Genomic DNA, 15,818 nt, shown 5'->3' with positions numbered 1-15,818 from the left:
GGGAGGGACTTTTGATGCCACAACTTTTGCCGTGGTTGCAATGAGAAAAATCCTTAGTCTGTGCTCAGCAACTGGCAGCAGGGTTCAGAGCGTCTGTGCTATGCCCGAGGCATGACAGGTGTCGCTCTCTACCTTTCGATCATTTTAGAGGAGCTTGGAAATGGCTGCAGGGTTATCTGTTGGAAGAAACTTTTATCTCCAGACCTGCTTGCCTACAGTCAAGGGATTCTGGGATTGGCCAGCTCCCTTTTAAATTCACCCACTTTTTACTTTAATAATTAACTGCTCCATTTCTCAGACTCATACTGACTGGCACCCCTTGCCAGTCCTCCCCCCAACTCCGCCTGCGCTGGCTGGCATTAGAACTCTGTTCTGAACAGCTTCTTTCCTGACCTACAGAATTGGGAGCAAGGCGGGCTGGAACGTAAGACCCACACCTCTCACTGGCACTTCTCCCCAAAAGGGACATGAATCAGCTGGCTGGGGCTCGGGGGAGCCCCAAGAGGGAGGTAGATCAGCCGGTTTGGTTTGAAGCAATCAGGAAAGCACACCTTGGCAGTGTGGACCCTTTAAAGGCAGATAACTAAGAACTGGAATAGCGGTTCAGCCGTGCAGCCTTTTCCAGCGCAGACGCTCTTGAAGGTTGAGGGTTGTGATCACTGGCTGGTGGGGCCTGGCTCGCTGTTTCTCTGCCATTTCTCTTAGGCAGAGGCTGCCACAACCACATGGAAACCTGGTGGAGACATTCACTTTGGTTCTCAGGCGTCTCAGTTTCCCAGCATTGCTACTCTGTTTAATTCTCACTTCCCTCTTTTAAATATTTCTGCTAGTGAGTCAGGTTCCTGCAAGTTTTTATTCTAGGAACTGTTCCAGTTTCCACCCTTTATCTTTGTCTTCCAGTTGATCTGCAGTTGGAGAAGAAAGCCATTAGTCTGGAGTGGGAGGTACCCCAAGCTGCATTCAAGCTTTCAAATCCTGAGGGGCCGTCTTCTCAGAAGCTCAGAGAATTTTTGCTCATTGTGTGTCTAATTGCCAAATGCAGGCAGGTTTCATTGGAAACCAGCTCCACTGGGCCGTCATGGCAACCCTGTCATCAAATGACACTGCGACCGCAGCAGCAAATGAGGCTCTGAGAGCCTTACGGGTGGGCGGGGCTAGAGTAGCCGGATGCTGGCAAGGCTCCTTCGCATATTAATATTTTGGGCTTGGTCTGAATCATCCGAGGGGGGCGGCGGAAATGCTTTATGAGCTAATGCCACACTCCCAAAGGTACTCTCCTTGCCGTGTTCTTGCTCATGGTATTCCAGCTCTTGTGGGAAGCACCTGTTTCTCTGGTTTGAAACAGTAGTAGAACAAGGAAAGCCTGTGGGGTCGGTGCATTGGCAGGTGCGAAGGTGGGAAGATGCTCGTGAGAGTAACTGCAGATTAAGGGAAATGGAATACCACTGAACTCTCAGGGATCGGGAGTGACTGTCGTCATTTCCCAGGACTAGTTGTCAGAGGAATGGACTTTGGAAGAAAGGAGACAGAAGTGGATCGGGGTCACAAAATTAGAACAGGTAAAGAGAGCGGAGAAGACACATAGATGGCAGGAGGCGGACAAGCGCATTATACTCAAGGGTCCAGAAACACCTGGGGCTGGTGTCAAACATCAGGAACTGAACTGGTGTCAAACATCTTGTTTTATGAACCTTTTTTTTTTGGCCATGCCACGTGACATATGGGTTTCATGGTGGCTCAGATGGTAAAGAATCTGCCTGAAATGCGGGAGACCCGTGTTCAATCCCTGGGCTAGGAAGATCCCCTGGAGAAGGGAATGGCAACCCACTCCAGGGTTCTTGCCTGGAGAATCCCATGGACAAAGGCCAAAACTTCAGGCTGCAGTCCATGGGATTACAAAGAATCGGACGCAACTGAGTGACTACAGTTTCACTGTCATGCGACACATGGGATCTTAGCGCCCCAACCACGGATCGAACTCGTGCCCCCTGCAATGGAAGCAGAGTCCTAACCACCAAACCGCCAGGCAAGTCCCAGGCCCTGCTTTATTCTTTATTTGTATTTCCCACGCATGTGTTCAGCACTGTAACAGGCAGAGTTTCTTGTGGCTTTTTTTTTAGCTAAGGCTAAAATTGCGCCCCCACACCTGCCACCTCCCATGTGAGGTCCTGCTCATTGTAATGCTCAGGGTCAGGCTAAGGAAGTGTTCTTTGGAAACTGAATTCTAAAATCTCTTTATGGCAGTGTCAGGCTTGGGTGCTGATTTACATGGCCATTGTAACAAGAGCCGGGCCCTGGGTGAGCCTCAGCCCCGCCGCCAGCTGGCTCTGGGGCCTGAGCAAACCAGGTGGCCTCTCCTGGTCTGATTCTTCTTCTCAGAGATTAAGAGGTCACCCCAGGGCCCCTCTGGGGCCCAGTGTCTGTCATTCCAGGGAAAGAACATTTGCCTTGGAACTCCAGATGCCTGGAGGTCTCAACTGGGAAGTTGCCATTTCTGTGTGACAGAAGAACTCTGCTTGACCTGTGCAACTCAGGGGGGTGGATGGTTTAAATAAATAAGCAAACGCAAGTGTACATTTGTCCAGTGAAGACATTCTGTTGGACGTGAACACGGTTGCAAAACAGAAATACGTTGGAGCTCTTTTTTAAGAATAACATTGGAATAGAATTAATATAAGCGTTGTTAAGATCACATCTTGATAAGCATATGTAGAGCTTTTCAGAGAACATTTCTGACCCTGGGAGTACTATTGGTCTGTAGAATGATGAGCTTTGTTATAATCAGGAAGATTCCATTCTGTTTATTGTAGAAGATAGTTGCCCTTGTTTGATAATGCTTTTAAAGTTTATTTTTTAAATTATGAAAATATGATAACACATTTACAGGACATTTGGAAAATATACAACAAGGTTACATATAGATCATTCCTTATATGTTTAATATTGATTTCACTTTCATATGACTTTGTTTTCAAATCTCTTTTCAGGTTTGTAAATATGTCATAAAACTCAGTGGTACCAAAAAAAAAAGCCCTCAATAGTACAGTTATGTTTACCACCATTATTTGAAAAACATAGTTTAGTAGAAAATGAACATCTCCAATTGAACAACTTATTCGTTCACGCAAAATATTTGCCATTTTGTATTGGAAGGGTTGCAGTCATCATTGAAATGAGACACTTCAACAGATCTGTGTAATTTGTTTTCCTTTCAGAAGCACACATGAATAATTTCAAAAACGAAGATCAGCAGTTAAAGTTCAGCTCTTTTATTTATAAAATGTGAACTTCCTTTAAAATAAAAGTAATAATACAGTATCTTGTTGAAGTAGACAGAATGCCCTGAGGACTCTTTATTTGCAGACGCTTGGGAAACCAAATCTGAGGTCTTCATTGAGAATGGTCATGTTTGTTCCTTGGGGTCTTAGAGCCCTGCCAAGTATGATTCATTCATTCAGAAACTGCTTCTGTCAGGCACCTTCCGTGATCAAGGCAAAGGCTCATTCCAGACAGGGAGGTACAGTGGCCCAGCCTTCGGGGACCACAACGGTGGAGATAAGATGTGTGTTAAAATAGCCCTAAAGTAGAACATTCTGGATTGGGTGACTTAAAGACATCTGAGTAACTTGGATTTAGGTGGAGGCTGAGTCTACAGACTTACCTTGAGATCTCTCTAGAAGGGCTGAAACATGGGGTCAGCCAAAAAGTTCTTTCGGGTTTTTCTGTAGCCTCTCACAGGAAAACCAAATGAACTTTTTGGCCAACCCCATCATATAAGTTACTAAAATCTGTTTTATACTGATGTACATAAGCATCAGCATCTTATTTTCAGGACCTTTTTCAAGTTCTTAACAAAAAGCTTTTTAGTGAATTTAAGAAGTTCCTTTCACTTTTGTGGATCAGCAAATGATAAAAATCCGTTTCTAACCCATGCTGGTAGTGAGGTTTTGTCTATATTAGGAAGTGGCGCAGTGTCGATGGAACAAGGCGAGACGGGTTCCTTTTTCATCTCTGTGACGTGGGCTCTTCCTCTGCAGCACGAATCTGACAACTTCCGTGCGAAGGGACGAGGTGGAGGTGGCAGGGTGGCCCTTAAATAAAGATCAGATCTTGACTCTGTAGGACCTGAGTTTTTTTTTTTTCATCCTCACCTAAAAGGGATGTTCTAGGGCAGTGTTGTTCAGTAGAACTTTCTGTGGTGATGGAAATGCTCGGTGAATACCTGTGACTGTCAAGCCATGCAACCCAGGAAGTGAATTTTTAGTTTCGTTTCATTTTGATTTATTTAAAATTGAGGACTTCCTTGGTGGTCCAGTGGTTAAGACCCCCTGCATTGGAGACAAGGGTTCCATCCCTGATTGGGGAACTTAAGATCCCCGCATGTTGTGGGGCAGCCAGAAATAAATTAATGAAAATAAAATTGAAAAACGGTTCTAAGCTGAAAAGCTCCAATCCACTGAACTTTGGAGTGTTCTGAGTGAATGTGGACTCTTAAGACTACTTTCGTTGGTCCTGAGTGAGGCTCAGGCTGAACCTAGATTGGTGCTGCTAAGGCATCCCCCCAGCACAGTGACCTTGGCCTAGGGTGTCCTCTTCCTGCCCTCCCCGCCAACGTCAGCCTCTCCACACTTGGCAGGGTCTCCAGGCAAAACCTGCAGAAGGGGTGCTCATGTGCAAGGTGGCCTGGGAAAGAAAGGCCCCTGGAGCCAGCCAGCCCAGGAGCAGCTCCGGGACAGATGAATGAGCCCCCCTACAATCCCATGGGACCCCTCCCAACATCTCCCCGCCACCCCTGACTTTCTACCCTCACAGCTAGACTGGACCCATTCAGTGAGCCCCGATTCGATCTCTGCCTCCACTCATTTTTCTGCTGGAAATGATTTACTAAGGGGAGAAACTATGGTATTGTGTGACGCGTTTGGGGACCTTGTGGAAAAAAACAGGCCAAAGGCAGTTTGTTTGTTTGGAGGGGTGAAGGTTTGTTTGGGGGGCAGGGCCGAATGCGCAGCCTGTCTCGGAAGGGTTAACTGGGGAGCGGGGTGACGTCAGTCCTGATCTTTATCCACTGGCACTGGGGCAGTGCCCGCCTCCTCGCAGGGCTGTGTCCTCATTGGCTGTTGGCTGGAAGTACAGTGAGCAGACTTTTTTTTTCAATTAAGCCAAAGGGCAGGGCTGAGGCAGCCAATGACAGCTGCGCCCCAGCATATCTTGTGTAAGTGTGCCGGGGCCAGGCAGCATTCCCGGCGTCCACGCTGCCCGAAGCAGCTCCCGCCAGCATGCTCTGCCTGTGCCTCTATGTGCCCCTCATCGGGGAGGCCCAGACCGAGTTCCAGTACTTCGAGTCCAAGGGGCTTCCTGCCGAGCTGAAGTCCATCTTCAAACTCAGCGTCTTTATCCCCTCCCAGGAGTTCTCCACCTACCGCCAGTGGAAGCAGGTCTGTACCAGGACGCAGAAGGCAGGCAGGCGGGTATTTCATCAGCGTTGACTCAGTGAAGGCCCGAGCTGGTAGAGGGTCCCATGCCTCCAGCTCGCTTGATTTCCAGCCATGCCAGTTTTTCCCCAGCGGGCACGTGGCTGTAGCCGGCTCCAGGGCTGCGTCACGGGAGAGGCTGGCTCTCATGTGACTGCTGGAATTATAGGGGAGGCACTTGTGGAAGAGGGAAAGGAATTTTCTTACGGAGAGTGGGTGCGGGGCAGTGCAGGGCCAGAAAGTGGGGGCACGGTCTGGCTGCTGCGGGGGTCTCTCTCTGAGCTGGGGGGCAGAGAGGGGGAGGGGAGAGGCCCCTCGTTGGAGGCTCAGGAGTTGGAACTGTGGCTGCGGAGGCTGGAGGTGACAGGGCTGTGCTCTGGGTGAAACAGACCAACGGGCGGGGGTGAGAGGACCTTCCTAGGGAGTCTCTTTGGAGCCGGAGGCAGCAGAGATCATTACCATTTTAAATACGGGAAAACAGCTACAGCGTCTGAGAGGGTCGCCTCCTCCTACAGGGACGCCCCAGCTTCGCCGGTCATCAGACCCCTCGCTGTCCCCCAGTTCTCATGGTGGCAGTGGAGGTCAGAGAGTGTGCAGGGGCCAGTGACATGCTTATCCTAGGAAGGAGACCAGACGAGGGTAGAAGCGAGGGTTTAGACTGTTTTGAAACCAGCCACATGAGCATGTCCTTGGGTTGTCTGTACCCCGGCACCCACCCTGGCAAGGCACATGGATCACATTGATGCCAGAGCAACACAGATTCCAGCAAGCTTCTTTCCTCGCGTTCGCCTCCTCCCTAAATGACATGCAGGTTCTAACTTCCACTCCTCTCATAAAGCTGGGATGATTACCTGTACGTAATCTGTGTCATGCTTGGTGGAGAGCAGAAATGTCTGCAGGAAGTTAACCCAAGTCCAGAGAGTCGATAGAACATGTACCAGCGTCTGTCTCACATTCCAGTCACACCCCCGAGCTGGTCTTTGGATCATGTTAAGTGACACAGTATCTGGAGAGGACCAGCTAGCCAATGATCCATCAATTTCCAAACCCACCGGCTCAGAAGACTTGGAAACCCACAATGGTTTCTGGATAGAGGATGTTATTTCTCACTGAGAGAATTGGGCAATGCAAGGAGACTGTACCCATTTTCCTTAGGAGATTTTCGGTCCTAGTTTTGGGGTGTTGCTGGGTTGGAGTGACTCATGTATGTTCCCCACCTTCTTGAGATTAACCTTTACAATGGCAGGAGGCCCTCTCAATAGGGAGGTGACTGGAATCCAACAGGCCTGGCTTGAATGCCGCCTACCACTTCCCTAGTTGCATGACCTTGGATAAATTACTTAGCCTCTCAGAACTTCTGTTTCCTACTCTGAAAAGTGAGGGAAATGCTAGCCCCGCACCTCTGAGAGCTATTTGCAAGGATTCATCGGGTTACTCAAGGTAAAGCGCTTAGCAGGACCTGGGGCACAAGCCAAGTGCTTGTGCTTTTGTGGAGAACTTCCAGTTGCTGAGCATCCAAAACGGACTGCAGCTGCTTGAACTAAGCTCATCTCTAAGCGCAGGTGCAGATTTCTGGACCCTCACTGCCAAGGAAAGGGTCTCTTAAAGCCCCCTTGGGTTACCGAACTATTCCTGTCAAGCTGCCCTGCTTTCCAGGGCCTGGTTAATAAGGAAGCTGAGGTTGGTTACAGCATCTGGCTCCCCTGAGATCTGAGACAGTGCCTTCGAGCACAAGCCCAAAAATAGTTGCTGTGGGTCGTAGCACTTCCCCATCCTCCAGGGTTCTCTCTGACGGTGTCTCCACCAAGCAGGCATTGGCAGGGGCCAGCTCTGCCCTGTACCTTTACCTGGGTTGCCCCCAGCTGTTCTTGGGCCAGTGCCACTTTTAAGGATAAAAGCACAAGGTGCAGAGTTCCTGCTGAAATCTTGAGCTCCGGGGCCACCCCGCATGTGGGCAGAGGGCATGTGGGACTGAGGCCTGGCTCCAGGGACAGTGCTGCAGGGAGCCGGGCAAATAACCTGGTGAAACGAGAAAGGCTCAAGCCCACCACTGTCGGCCTGTGTCTGAAGGGCTTCTCTCGGGGACTGGTTTTTCCCTTTGTCGATTGCGAGGGAAGCATGGCGGGCTCTCGGCTGGGTTCTGGCCAGCCTTTGGGCATCCAGGCAGTGACCCTGGGAATGGAGGAGGGGACGTGTCTTGGGTCACCGGGCCACCTCATGGACGAGCAGTTGTTTTCCTGAGGACGGGGCACCACAGGCCGGAGAAGCTGGTGTTTGAGCCCAGGGACGAAACCTTTCTTTTCTTTTCTAGAAAATCGTACAAGCTGGCGACAAAGACCTCGATGGGCAGCTAGACTTCGAAGAGTTCGTCCACTATCTCCAGGATCACGAGAAGAAACTGAGGCTGGTGTTCAAGAGTTTGGACAAAAAGAACGATGGTGAGCACTGTCCCCGGGGCCAGCAGCTGCCCGGCAGTCCTGGGCCTCTGCGCCAGGCTGGCCCCAGGTTCACGGCCTTTGTTGTTTCAGGGCGGATTGACGCCCAGGAGATCATGCAGTCCCTGCGGGACCTGGGGGTCAAGATATCTGAGCAGCAGGCAGAAAAAATCCTCAAGAGGTGAGTGCATGCGTAACGAGCCCCTGGGTTTGTTTGCTTTAACAAAAGTGTGACGAAAGAAAGATTCTTGGACTCGCTCCGCGGTGCCATTCATTGTATTAACCCTGTTTCCATGAACTTTGGCTCCTGATGGTTGGAAGGGATGAATAAGTAACCCCTCCCAGAGGCCAGCCACTCCCCAGGGTCCAGGTCAGCTCCCAGTGGAAGAATCGCAAATCCCCTGGCAGGGTGCCCAACGCCAGCCACCCTCGAAGAGGAAAGACTAGTGGGGAGATTTCAGTAGGTGAAAGGCGAGCGAGGAACACCCTTCTCTGCCTGGTCGTGCAGGGAGGGACAGGGCTCACAGGGCCACCCTCCAGTGAGGGGAACTTCCTTTTAACTTTACACTCAGATGCACTGCCCAGAAAGTCAGCCCCAGTCAAATGGTGATCCTAGGGGCTGGGAACTCCCACCAGAGCAGCCCCTCTGTTGCTTCCTGTCCTCCCCAGCCTCCTTAAGTCCCAGGGGGCCCAAAGCTGGCTGGCAGGCTGGTAGGGATGGCAGCCCCCGGCCCTTGCTCCCCTCACCTGCAGAGCGCATCTTCACGCCATGCTGTGCCGTGTGCTTGCCTCACTAACCTCCGCTCAGAGCACTTATTTGTGTTGTTTTTCCTCTCTCCTCCGCATCCTCCTTTTGTCTGTCTGTCAGAATACGAACGGGCCACTTCTGGGGCCCTGTCACCTAGTAAGTATCCGTGTCACCCTGGGGACCTCCTCCTGCCTCCTTGACTTCTGTGCCTGATCGGATCGGGGTGCTCGTGGGCCATTACATCCCCGTGTCTGTGCCAAGTGGGGTGTGGAGCCACCTGGCCCCTTCTCCGCCGGGGCAGGGGCGCCTTCCCCGGTTTCCTGGTGGCCGCGCGCCTGCCCTCGGCTCCCCTGGAGGTCGGGGGGGGGGGGCGGGTTGCGGCTGGCAGGTGGGGCCTGCGTCCACGCGGTGACCGTGCATGTGTCTCGCAGCATGGACAAAAACGGCACGATGACCATCGACTGGAACGAGTGGCGCGACTATCACCTCCTGCACCCCGTGGAGAACATCCCTGAGATCGTCCTCTACTGGAAGCACTCCACGGTGAGCCCCGCCTCCAGTCCGGGGCGCGGCCCGCCCGCTCTTCAGCAGCACGGCTGTTCCTCCTCTGCCGGCCCTCCAGCTGCTCCCTCTGTCTCCCACGTGCCAGCCAACCTAAACGGCCCCGCCCATTCCCCAAACACGGGTTCCCTCTGCCAGAAAGACCCTCCTGCTGCCCCCGTTGCTGCCCAATTTTCAGGGTCCACCTCTCTCGCTGAGCCCTCTGGTTTTTCGCAAAGCCTCCTGGGAGGCAGTGGGAGCTGCCTGGTAAAGATCAAATAGCCGAGCTGTTAAGTGTCTTCCCCCTCCCCCACCCCAGTTTTTGTGTCATTTCCCTCTGTGGCAAAGGAATACCTCCCCACTGCCACACACATATAACTCTTTCACCTCGGATCACAAACACACAGCACCCTCACTGGTGGTGGCCCCGTTGACCGCCCCTGCCCGCATGCCCCCTCCATGCACAAGCGTCCCTTTCTGCTGCTCCTTGCTGAGTGCCCCCTGGTCGCAGTCCTACCACCATCCCAGGCCACCAGCTCTTAAGAGTGGAGGCCACAGGCACCCCTCCTCCGTCTCCCTCAGTGCCCTCAGGGGACGCCTGGCATCTTTGTGGGGTGAAAGTAAGTGGACACCCCATGGGTAGAAGCCGACTGCCCCCCAGGTTGGGCCTGTGCCCCCCGGGCTTGGAACAGTGCTGGCTCTGCCAGCCACCCCAGGGGAGAGGGCGCCTCTCAGGCAGCACAGCCCTCTCGTGTTTGCAGAAGCCTTGCATAACACTCTGCCGGCGCGATCTGGTTACTCTTCGGGTTTCAGAAGAATTTTTACCCCGGTTACACATCGTGTTTCAGAAGAATTTTTACCCCCGACTTGATCCTTTGAGCCAGCCTGGCAATCCTCAGCTGAAATGCCTCTGTAAGCTGTTCTTGCAGGAGCCCCTGGTGGCATCTGGACAGGCCGTCCTCCTGGTTTTGTACCTGCATTTTTCCAGCTCTGCTTTCAGACCCTAACCTCGGCCTCTCTCTTCAAGGCCACAGATGGCTCAGAGCTTTGCCACCTCCACAGAGTTGGGGGCGGGGGGATGTGCAGAATGGTGGTGGTTCCATTTTAGACAGTGGAAGGCAGTGGACCTAGCTGTCGGCCAGTAGTTCAGCCAGAAGCTTTGGGAGCCTGCTTGATTTATCGGTGTTGGCGTTCCTCACAGATCTTTGATGTGGGTGAGAATCTGACAGTCCCCGATGAGTTCACGGTGGAGGAGAGGCAGACGGGGATGTGGTGGAGGCACCTGGTGGCCGGTGGCGGGGCAGGGGCTGTATCGAGAACCTGCACAGCCCCGCTGGACAGACTGAAGGTGCTCATGCAGGTATGTACGCAGGAAGGTGGGCCCTGAGCCGCCTCTTTCCTCCTTGGGATTCTTTGGTTGGTTGGCTTCCCTGCCCTTGTCTAGGGCCCTGCTCTGGGCCCGTACCTTTCTTAAATCAGATTGGAGTTATTGCTCAGACCAGGGTGACATTAGATCCTGGCTCAGGTGACCTTTTGCGCATTGCTGATCTAATTTTATCCGAGGCTCTTAAGCCAGGAGTCACATTACAAGGCCGGAATGTGGGCAGCTGACCCCAGTGAGAACTGGGGTATGGCAGGAACCTGTCGCCTTAGGTGTATCTTATGTGGACCACTGCATGGGGGCTGTGCAAGCTGATCCTCACCTGGCCGAGTGCCCTATTCCAAGTCCACAGGGCAGAGATAAACTGAACCCACGTGAGGGGCAGGGTTGTGAAATCGACCTGCCTGAGGACGCACCATTGGACTTCAGTGTCATCTGAACCGTGGCCAGTCACCCCCTTGTTCCCTGGCTGGTGTTCTGGCATTTTTAATGCCAGGAACCCTGCTCAGAAAAGGCGTCAGCCTTTCCCTGCCCTCCTTTCCCTGCCTCGGTTCAAGGCCTATGGACAGAAGAAGGTGCCAAATCAGGGAGATGGAGTGGGTTGGGCAGAGGAGCTCTGGGCTCGGATTCGGGGTCCCACCCTCCCATCTGGGTGACCGTGAGCACTTCCCTTCACTCCAAGGACTTCTATTCCTCTGGAAGCTAAGAGGCTCGAACCAATTGCCTCGTCAGTTTGTTTTTCTTCCCGAAATCCTCAGGAATACTATAGAGATATAAAGGCTGTCCTTGGGCGAAATGACTTAAGACCGGGTATGCATTCAATTATTAATGGGAGTAGGAGAGGAGGGGTCATGGCTAGGGGGCACGTAGATTGGCTGGTCTGATGATGGTTGAACCTTGTTATGGGTTCATGGGAGCTCCTCTGTACTTTATATGTGCTTGAAAATTTTTCCATAGTAAAAAGTTGATTTTTTTTTTTTAAGTAGTCCTCGTGGAGGTGTAAGAGGCGTTTATTTTAGCATGATGTTGGCATATAAACGTTGGGTGCGCAGTAAAAAGTCTGGTTGGACCCACAGCCATGTTTGACTCTCAGGGTGCTGAGTCGGCCTCAGGCACAAGAGGGCAAAGCCTTGCCTGCCGGCCTCCCGCAGTGGTTCTTGGTCAGACGGTGGCTCCTCCCAACCTCTTGTCCTTCCCTCCCCAGGTCCACGCCTCCCGCAGCAACAACATGTGCATCGTGGGTGGGTTCACCCAGATGATTCGAGAAGGAGGAGCCCGATCACTCTGGCGGGGCAACGGCATCAATGTCCTCAAAATCGCCCCCGAGTCAGCCATCAAATTCATGGCCTACGAGCAGGTGAGGACCCGGCTCTCCAGGGAGAGTCGTCCCTTGGCAGCTGCATCCTGAGCACACCCCCAGGACGAGGTCCCTACCCTGCTGATCCCATGGACCTGGAGCCAGGGCTTGTACCTGAGGGACAGCTGGGCCGGACGGGGGATGGAGAGGCCTGGGTCTGACCCCCGCACTGCCCCACTAGCCCTTTCCACTGGGGGCCAGTGCCTACCTTCTCTGGGCAGCATCAAAAGTCCCAGGGACACCAGGTCTCAGTTAAACCTGATCGGCTCTGGGAGGACAGGCAGGGCGGCAACAGGTGTGCTGGTCTCCGGCAGGGGGGGTTTCAGTTTGTTGGCTCCTTATTCCAGATCAAACGTCTCATTGGGAGTGACCAGGAGACGCTAAGGATTCACGAGAGGCTTGTGGCAGGATCCTTGGCAGGGGCCATCGCCCAGAGCAGCATCTACCCGATGGAGGTGAGGGCCACGTTGGTGCCGGGGTGGGCAGCCTGTGTGGGGGTGGGCAGGTGGACTGAGCCCTGCTCACGCGTCCATCACCCGCCCTGGGCTCTGCAGGTCCTGAAGACCCGGATGGCCCTGCGCAAGACAGGCCAGTACTCGGGCATGCTGGACTGTGCCAGGAAGATCCTGGCCCGAGAGGGCATGGCCGCCTTCTACAAAGGCTATGTCCCCAACATGCTGGGCATCATCCCCTACGCTGGCATAGACCTGGCCGTCTACGAGGTGAGGCCCCCTGGAGGACTCAAGCCCCTTGAGCAGCAGGAACCCCCTCCTGGCCATGTGTCATCCCTCCCCAGCCCCCTCCCCCCATTGTCTCCTTTCAGATTCCTCTGTCCCTTGCAAGGGGTCTCCTGTCACACTGCCTGCCCATGGCAGCCCCCAGGTTCTGTACCCCAGGAGCTTGGCCAACAGATCTGGAGAGCGCAATGCCCTGGGGGCTCCCTGGGCCCCCGGCAGGCTCCAGAGCACAGGGGTCCAGCCCTCCGAGGAGGAGACGAAGGGGTTGCTGCCCCTGCTTCCCCCACCCCCACTCCCCATCCTATCCGGGAATCCCCAGTGACAGCAGAAACAAAGGGCAGGCCGGTCAGGAACTCAGCCAGCCCCCAGGGCCAGCCCAGGCCAAGCGAGTTGGGTTACTGTGGGCTTGCGGATCCCATCCATGTGACCAGGCAGCGCCTCCTATGTGGATCCGATATCTGCCCCCAACCGCCAACCCCGAGTCCCCCCCCCCAGTCTCTCACTGCCTCTCAGGCTTTTCCCTCCTGGGGCCTGCAGGCACTTCAGCTCATCCCCACCCCCCGTACACTTGCAGACGCTCAAGAATGCCTGGCTGCAGCGCTACGCAGTGAACAGTGCAGACCCTGGTGTGTTTGTGCTCCTGGCCTGTGGCACCATGTCCAGCACCTGTGGCCAGCTAGCCAGCTACCCACTGGCCCTGGTCAGGACCCGTATGCAGGCCCAAGGTAAGGCTGGTCAGCCCCCAGGCCCCATCTCCCCTGGGGGCAGGTTGGGATGTAGAAGGAGCCAGCGAAAGGCCCCTGACAGGTGGCCTCTCTCACTGCAGCCTCCATGGAGGGCGCTCCCGAGGTGACCATGAGCAGCCTCTTCAAACAGATTCTGCGGACCGAGGGGGCCTTCGGCCTGTACCGGGGGCTGGCCCCCAACTTCATGAAGGTGATCCCGGCTGTGAGCATCAGCTACGTGGTGTATGAGAACCTGAAGATCACCCTGGGCGTGCAGTCACGGTGACGGGCAGGGGGCCAGCCGCCCATGCAGACTCGCTGATCCCGGGCTCCCAGCCCTGGGATGTGTAGCCATCTCATTCTGTGAATGGACCAACACTACGCTGACTGAAGCCAAGCTGTGAAAACCCTGGGGTGCGCCCGCAAGTTGGGGGGACAGAGCTGGCAGGCCCACCAGGTGCGTCCTGCTGACCCCAGCCGACCCGCGTGAGGGGAGGACCTGTGAGTGTTCCTCAGGTGGCCCGAGCGCTTGGGGGCTGAACGCTGCCCGGGGCGCCTGCGGAAGAGCAGGGCTGGGAGGCCGGCTTCATCCTTCTGTTGCATCCTCGCAGCTGGACCATTGGCGCGGGCTGTCTTCTGGCCTGCTGAGCGTCTTCCCCGGGGGGCCCACCTCGCTTCCTTCCTCGCTGCTGTTTTCAATGGTAGGAGGAGGGCCCCCGGCCCTCTCCCCACGCTGCTTCTCTCCCCTCAGTCCGTGGGGAAGAGTAGTTGTACCTGAAACCTAAGCCCGGCTTCCCAACTGGCCGCCTTGCCACTGGCCGGCTGGTGCAGGGAAGAGGGAGGAGTCTGGCTTCCAAGCTGCCCAGCAGGCGGGCACCTGGATGCACGTGTGCATGACGGGGAGCCAGGCTGCCTGGCGTCCTGGCGCATGGCTTCACAGGTCCTGGAACCCAGAGGGCCCCTGCCCCCTGCCACTGCGGGGGGCTCATGAGGCTCTGAGCTGGGCCCGGACTCTGTCAGGACTGGCACCAGCTCAGAACCAAGTCCCTCTGCCCCGCTGGCATGAGGGCAGCGGGCATCGTGTTGAAGCCGGCAGGGCCGTGTCTGCCCTGCATCTGCACACCCTGGCAAGAGAAGGAAAAGGTGTTCAAGGCCTTAATAATTACGTATCGTTGGAAGAAGGGTTTTGTTCAGAAAGAAAAGCTGAACAAACGTGCAGGTTCTGATCTTCCAGAAGGAAGACAGAGAGCCGATGACTTGGCTGACCGCACTAAAGTCTGTTTCTGACGCCCCTGGGGACTTGCGTCCAATCCCCATGGGGGCCAAGTGGGACCACCTCACATTCCGCTGATGCAATGTGTCACACTGCTTGGAGCCTATTTATTTTGTATTTATTTGAACAGAGTTACGTCCTAACTATTTTTATAGATTTGTTTAATTAATAGCCTGTCATTTTCAAGTTCATTTTTTATTCATATTTATGTTCCTGGTGGACTGTGCCTTCCCAGCCCCTGTGAGGTGGGGTGGGGAGGGGAAGCAGGGGGCCGTGGGCGTGACCCTCGTGCCAATCCAAAGAAGTTCCTCTTGGAACTGGTGACAGAAGAAAGGCAAAGAAGGCAGAAAGGCCCTGACCGCAGAGAGACGGGCCCTTGGCAGGTCGGGGGGCGAGGGGGCCAGCACCCAGGAAGCCTTAGGAGCTGAGGGTTTGATCAGGGGGTGGGAAGAGGGAGGGAAACTCCCACCCCATTGAAGATGGAAGTCCTCCCACCCCATTGAAGATGGAAGTCCAAATCATTTCTTGGACTGGGGAGGGGTTTCTTTATCTCCCCACTTTTTGAAGGATAGGGCAGTGAGGTACCTATCACTGTGAGTTTGGGAATGAGGGCCGGAGGAGAAGGCCACCAGCTCCTCCCACCATCCCCTGTGAAGCGGGCTCCCTCTGTCCCAGCCACCACCCCCCCAACCCGCTCCCCCTGCTCAATAATGCTGGTCACCGTGCGAGTGCACGGTTACTTCCATTCACCGGAATGGCCTGATGAGGACAATTCAAATAGGATGCAAGGATCAATGCAAAAATTACTGTTATATATAAATAGAGTTGTAACTGGAATTGGTGACAAAGCAGATTAAGGAAGAATTGGGAGTTGTCATTTAAAACAGCCTTCTAATAAAGTTGTTGACGAGCTGATGACAGAGTCATGGTTGTCCTGACCTGGGCTTGGGTGGCACGGGGCTGTTTCCACATTAGAATGTTGTGTCGCTCAGGTCCCTTCAGTCGTGTCCAACTCTCTGTGACCCCATGGACTGTAGCCCGCCAGGCTCCTTTGTCTGTGGGATTCTCCAGGCAAGAATACTGGAATGGGTTGGCATTTCCTTCAGGAGATCTTCCTGGACCAGGGATCGAGCCCACGTCTCCTGCCCTGG

General features: G+C 54.3%; 1 protein-coding gene across 6 annotated transcripts in view; it reads left to right on the top strand.

The window, feature by feature from the left end:
• SLC25A25 (solute carrier family 25 member 25) overlaps positions 1-15,582 on the top strand; it is a 32,489-nt gene extending 16,907 nt beyond the window's left edge. For 2 of the 6 annotated variants that reach the window (XM_055399762.2, XM_088841132.1), the window contains exons 2-11: positions 7,783-7,909; positions 8,000-8,087; positions 8,775-8,810; positions 9,086-9,197; positions 10,396-10,554; positions 11,780-11,932; positions 12,280-12,387; positions 12,487-12,654; positions 13,244-13,394; positions 13,496-15,582. In XM_055399762.2, coding sequence (XP_055255737.1) covers positions 7,783-7,909; positions 8,000-8,087; positions 8,775-8,810; positions 9,086-9,197; positions 10,396-10,554; positions 11,780-11,932; positions 12,280-12,387; positions 12,487-12,654; positions 13,244-13,394; positions 13,496-13,680 — 1,287 coding nt within the window. In that variant the 3' untranslated portion in view covers positions 13,681-15,582. Of the gene's footprint in view, positions 1-5,169; positions 5,436-7,782; positions 7,910-7,999; positions 8,088-8,774; positions 8,811-9,085; positions 9,198-10,395; positions 10,555-11,779; positions 11,933-12,279; positions 12,388-12,486; positions 12,655-13,243; positions 13,395-13,495 lie in introns of those variants that run through there. The other 4 variants (XM_055399763.2, XM_088841131.1, XM_055399764.2 and 1 more) reach the window with 3 other exon arrangements.
• Positions 15,583-15,818: the final 236 nt, after the last annotated feature.

The sequence above is a fragment of the Moschus berezovskii genome, chromosome 11 (assembly GCF_049115385.1).
Source record: "Moschus berezovskii isolate FMDL1 chromosome 11, NW_MosBer_1.0, whole genome shotgun sequence".
Classification (NCBI taxonomy): Eukaryota; Metazoa; Chordata; class Mammalia; order Artiodactyla; family Moschidae; genus Moschus; species Moschus berezovskii.
This window is presented reverse-complemented; position numbering and strand designations above follow the sequence as displayed.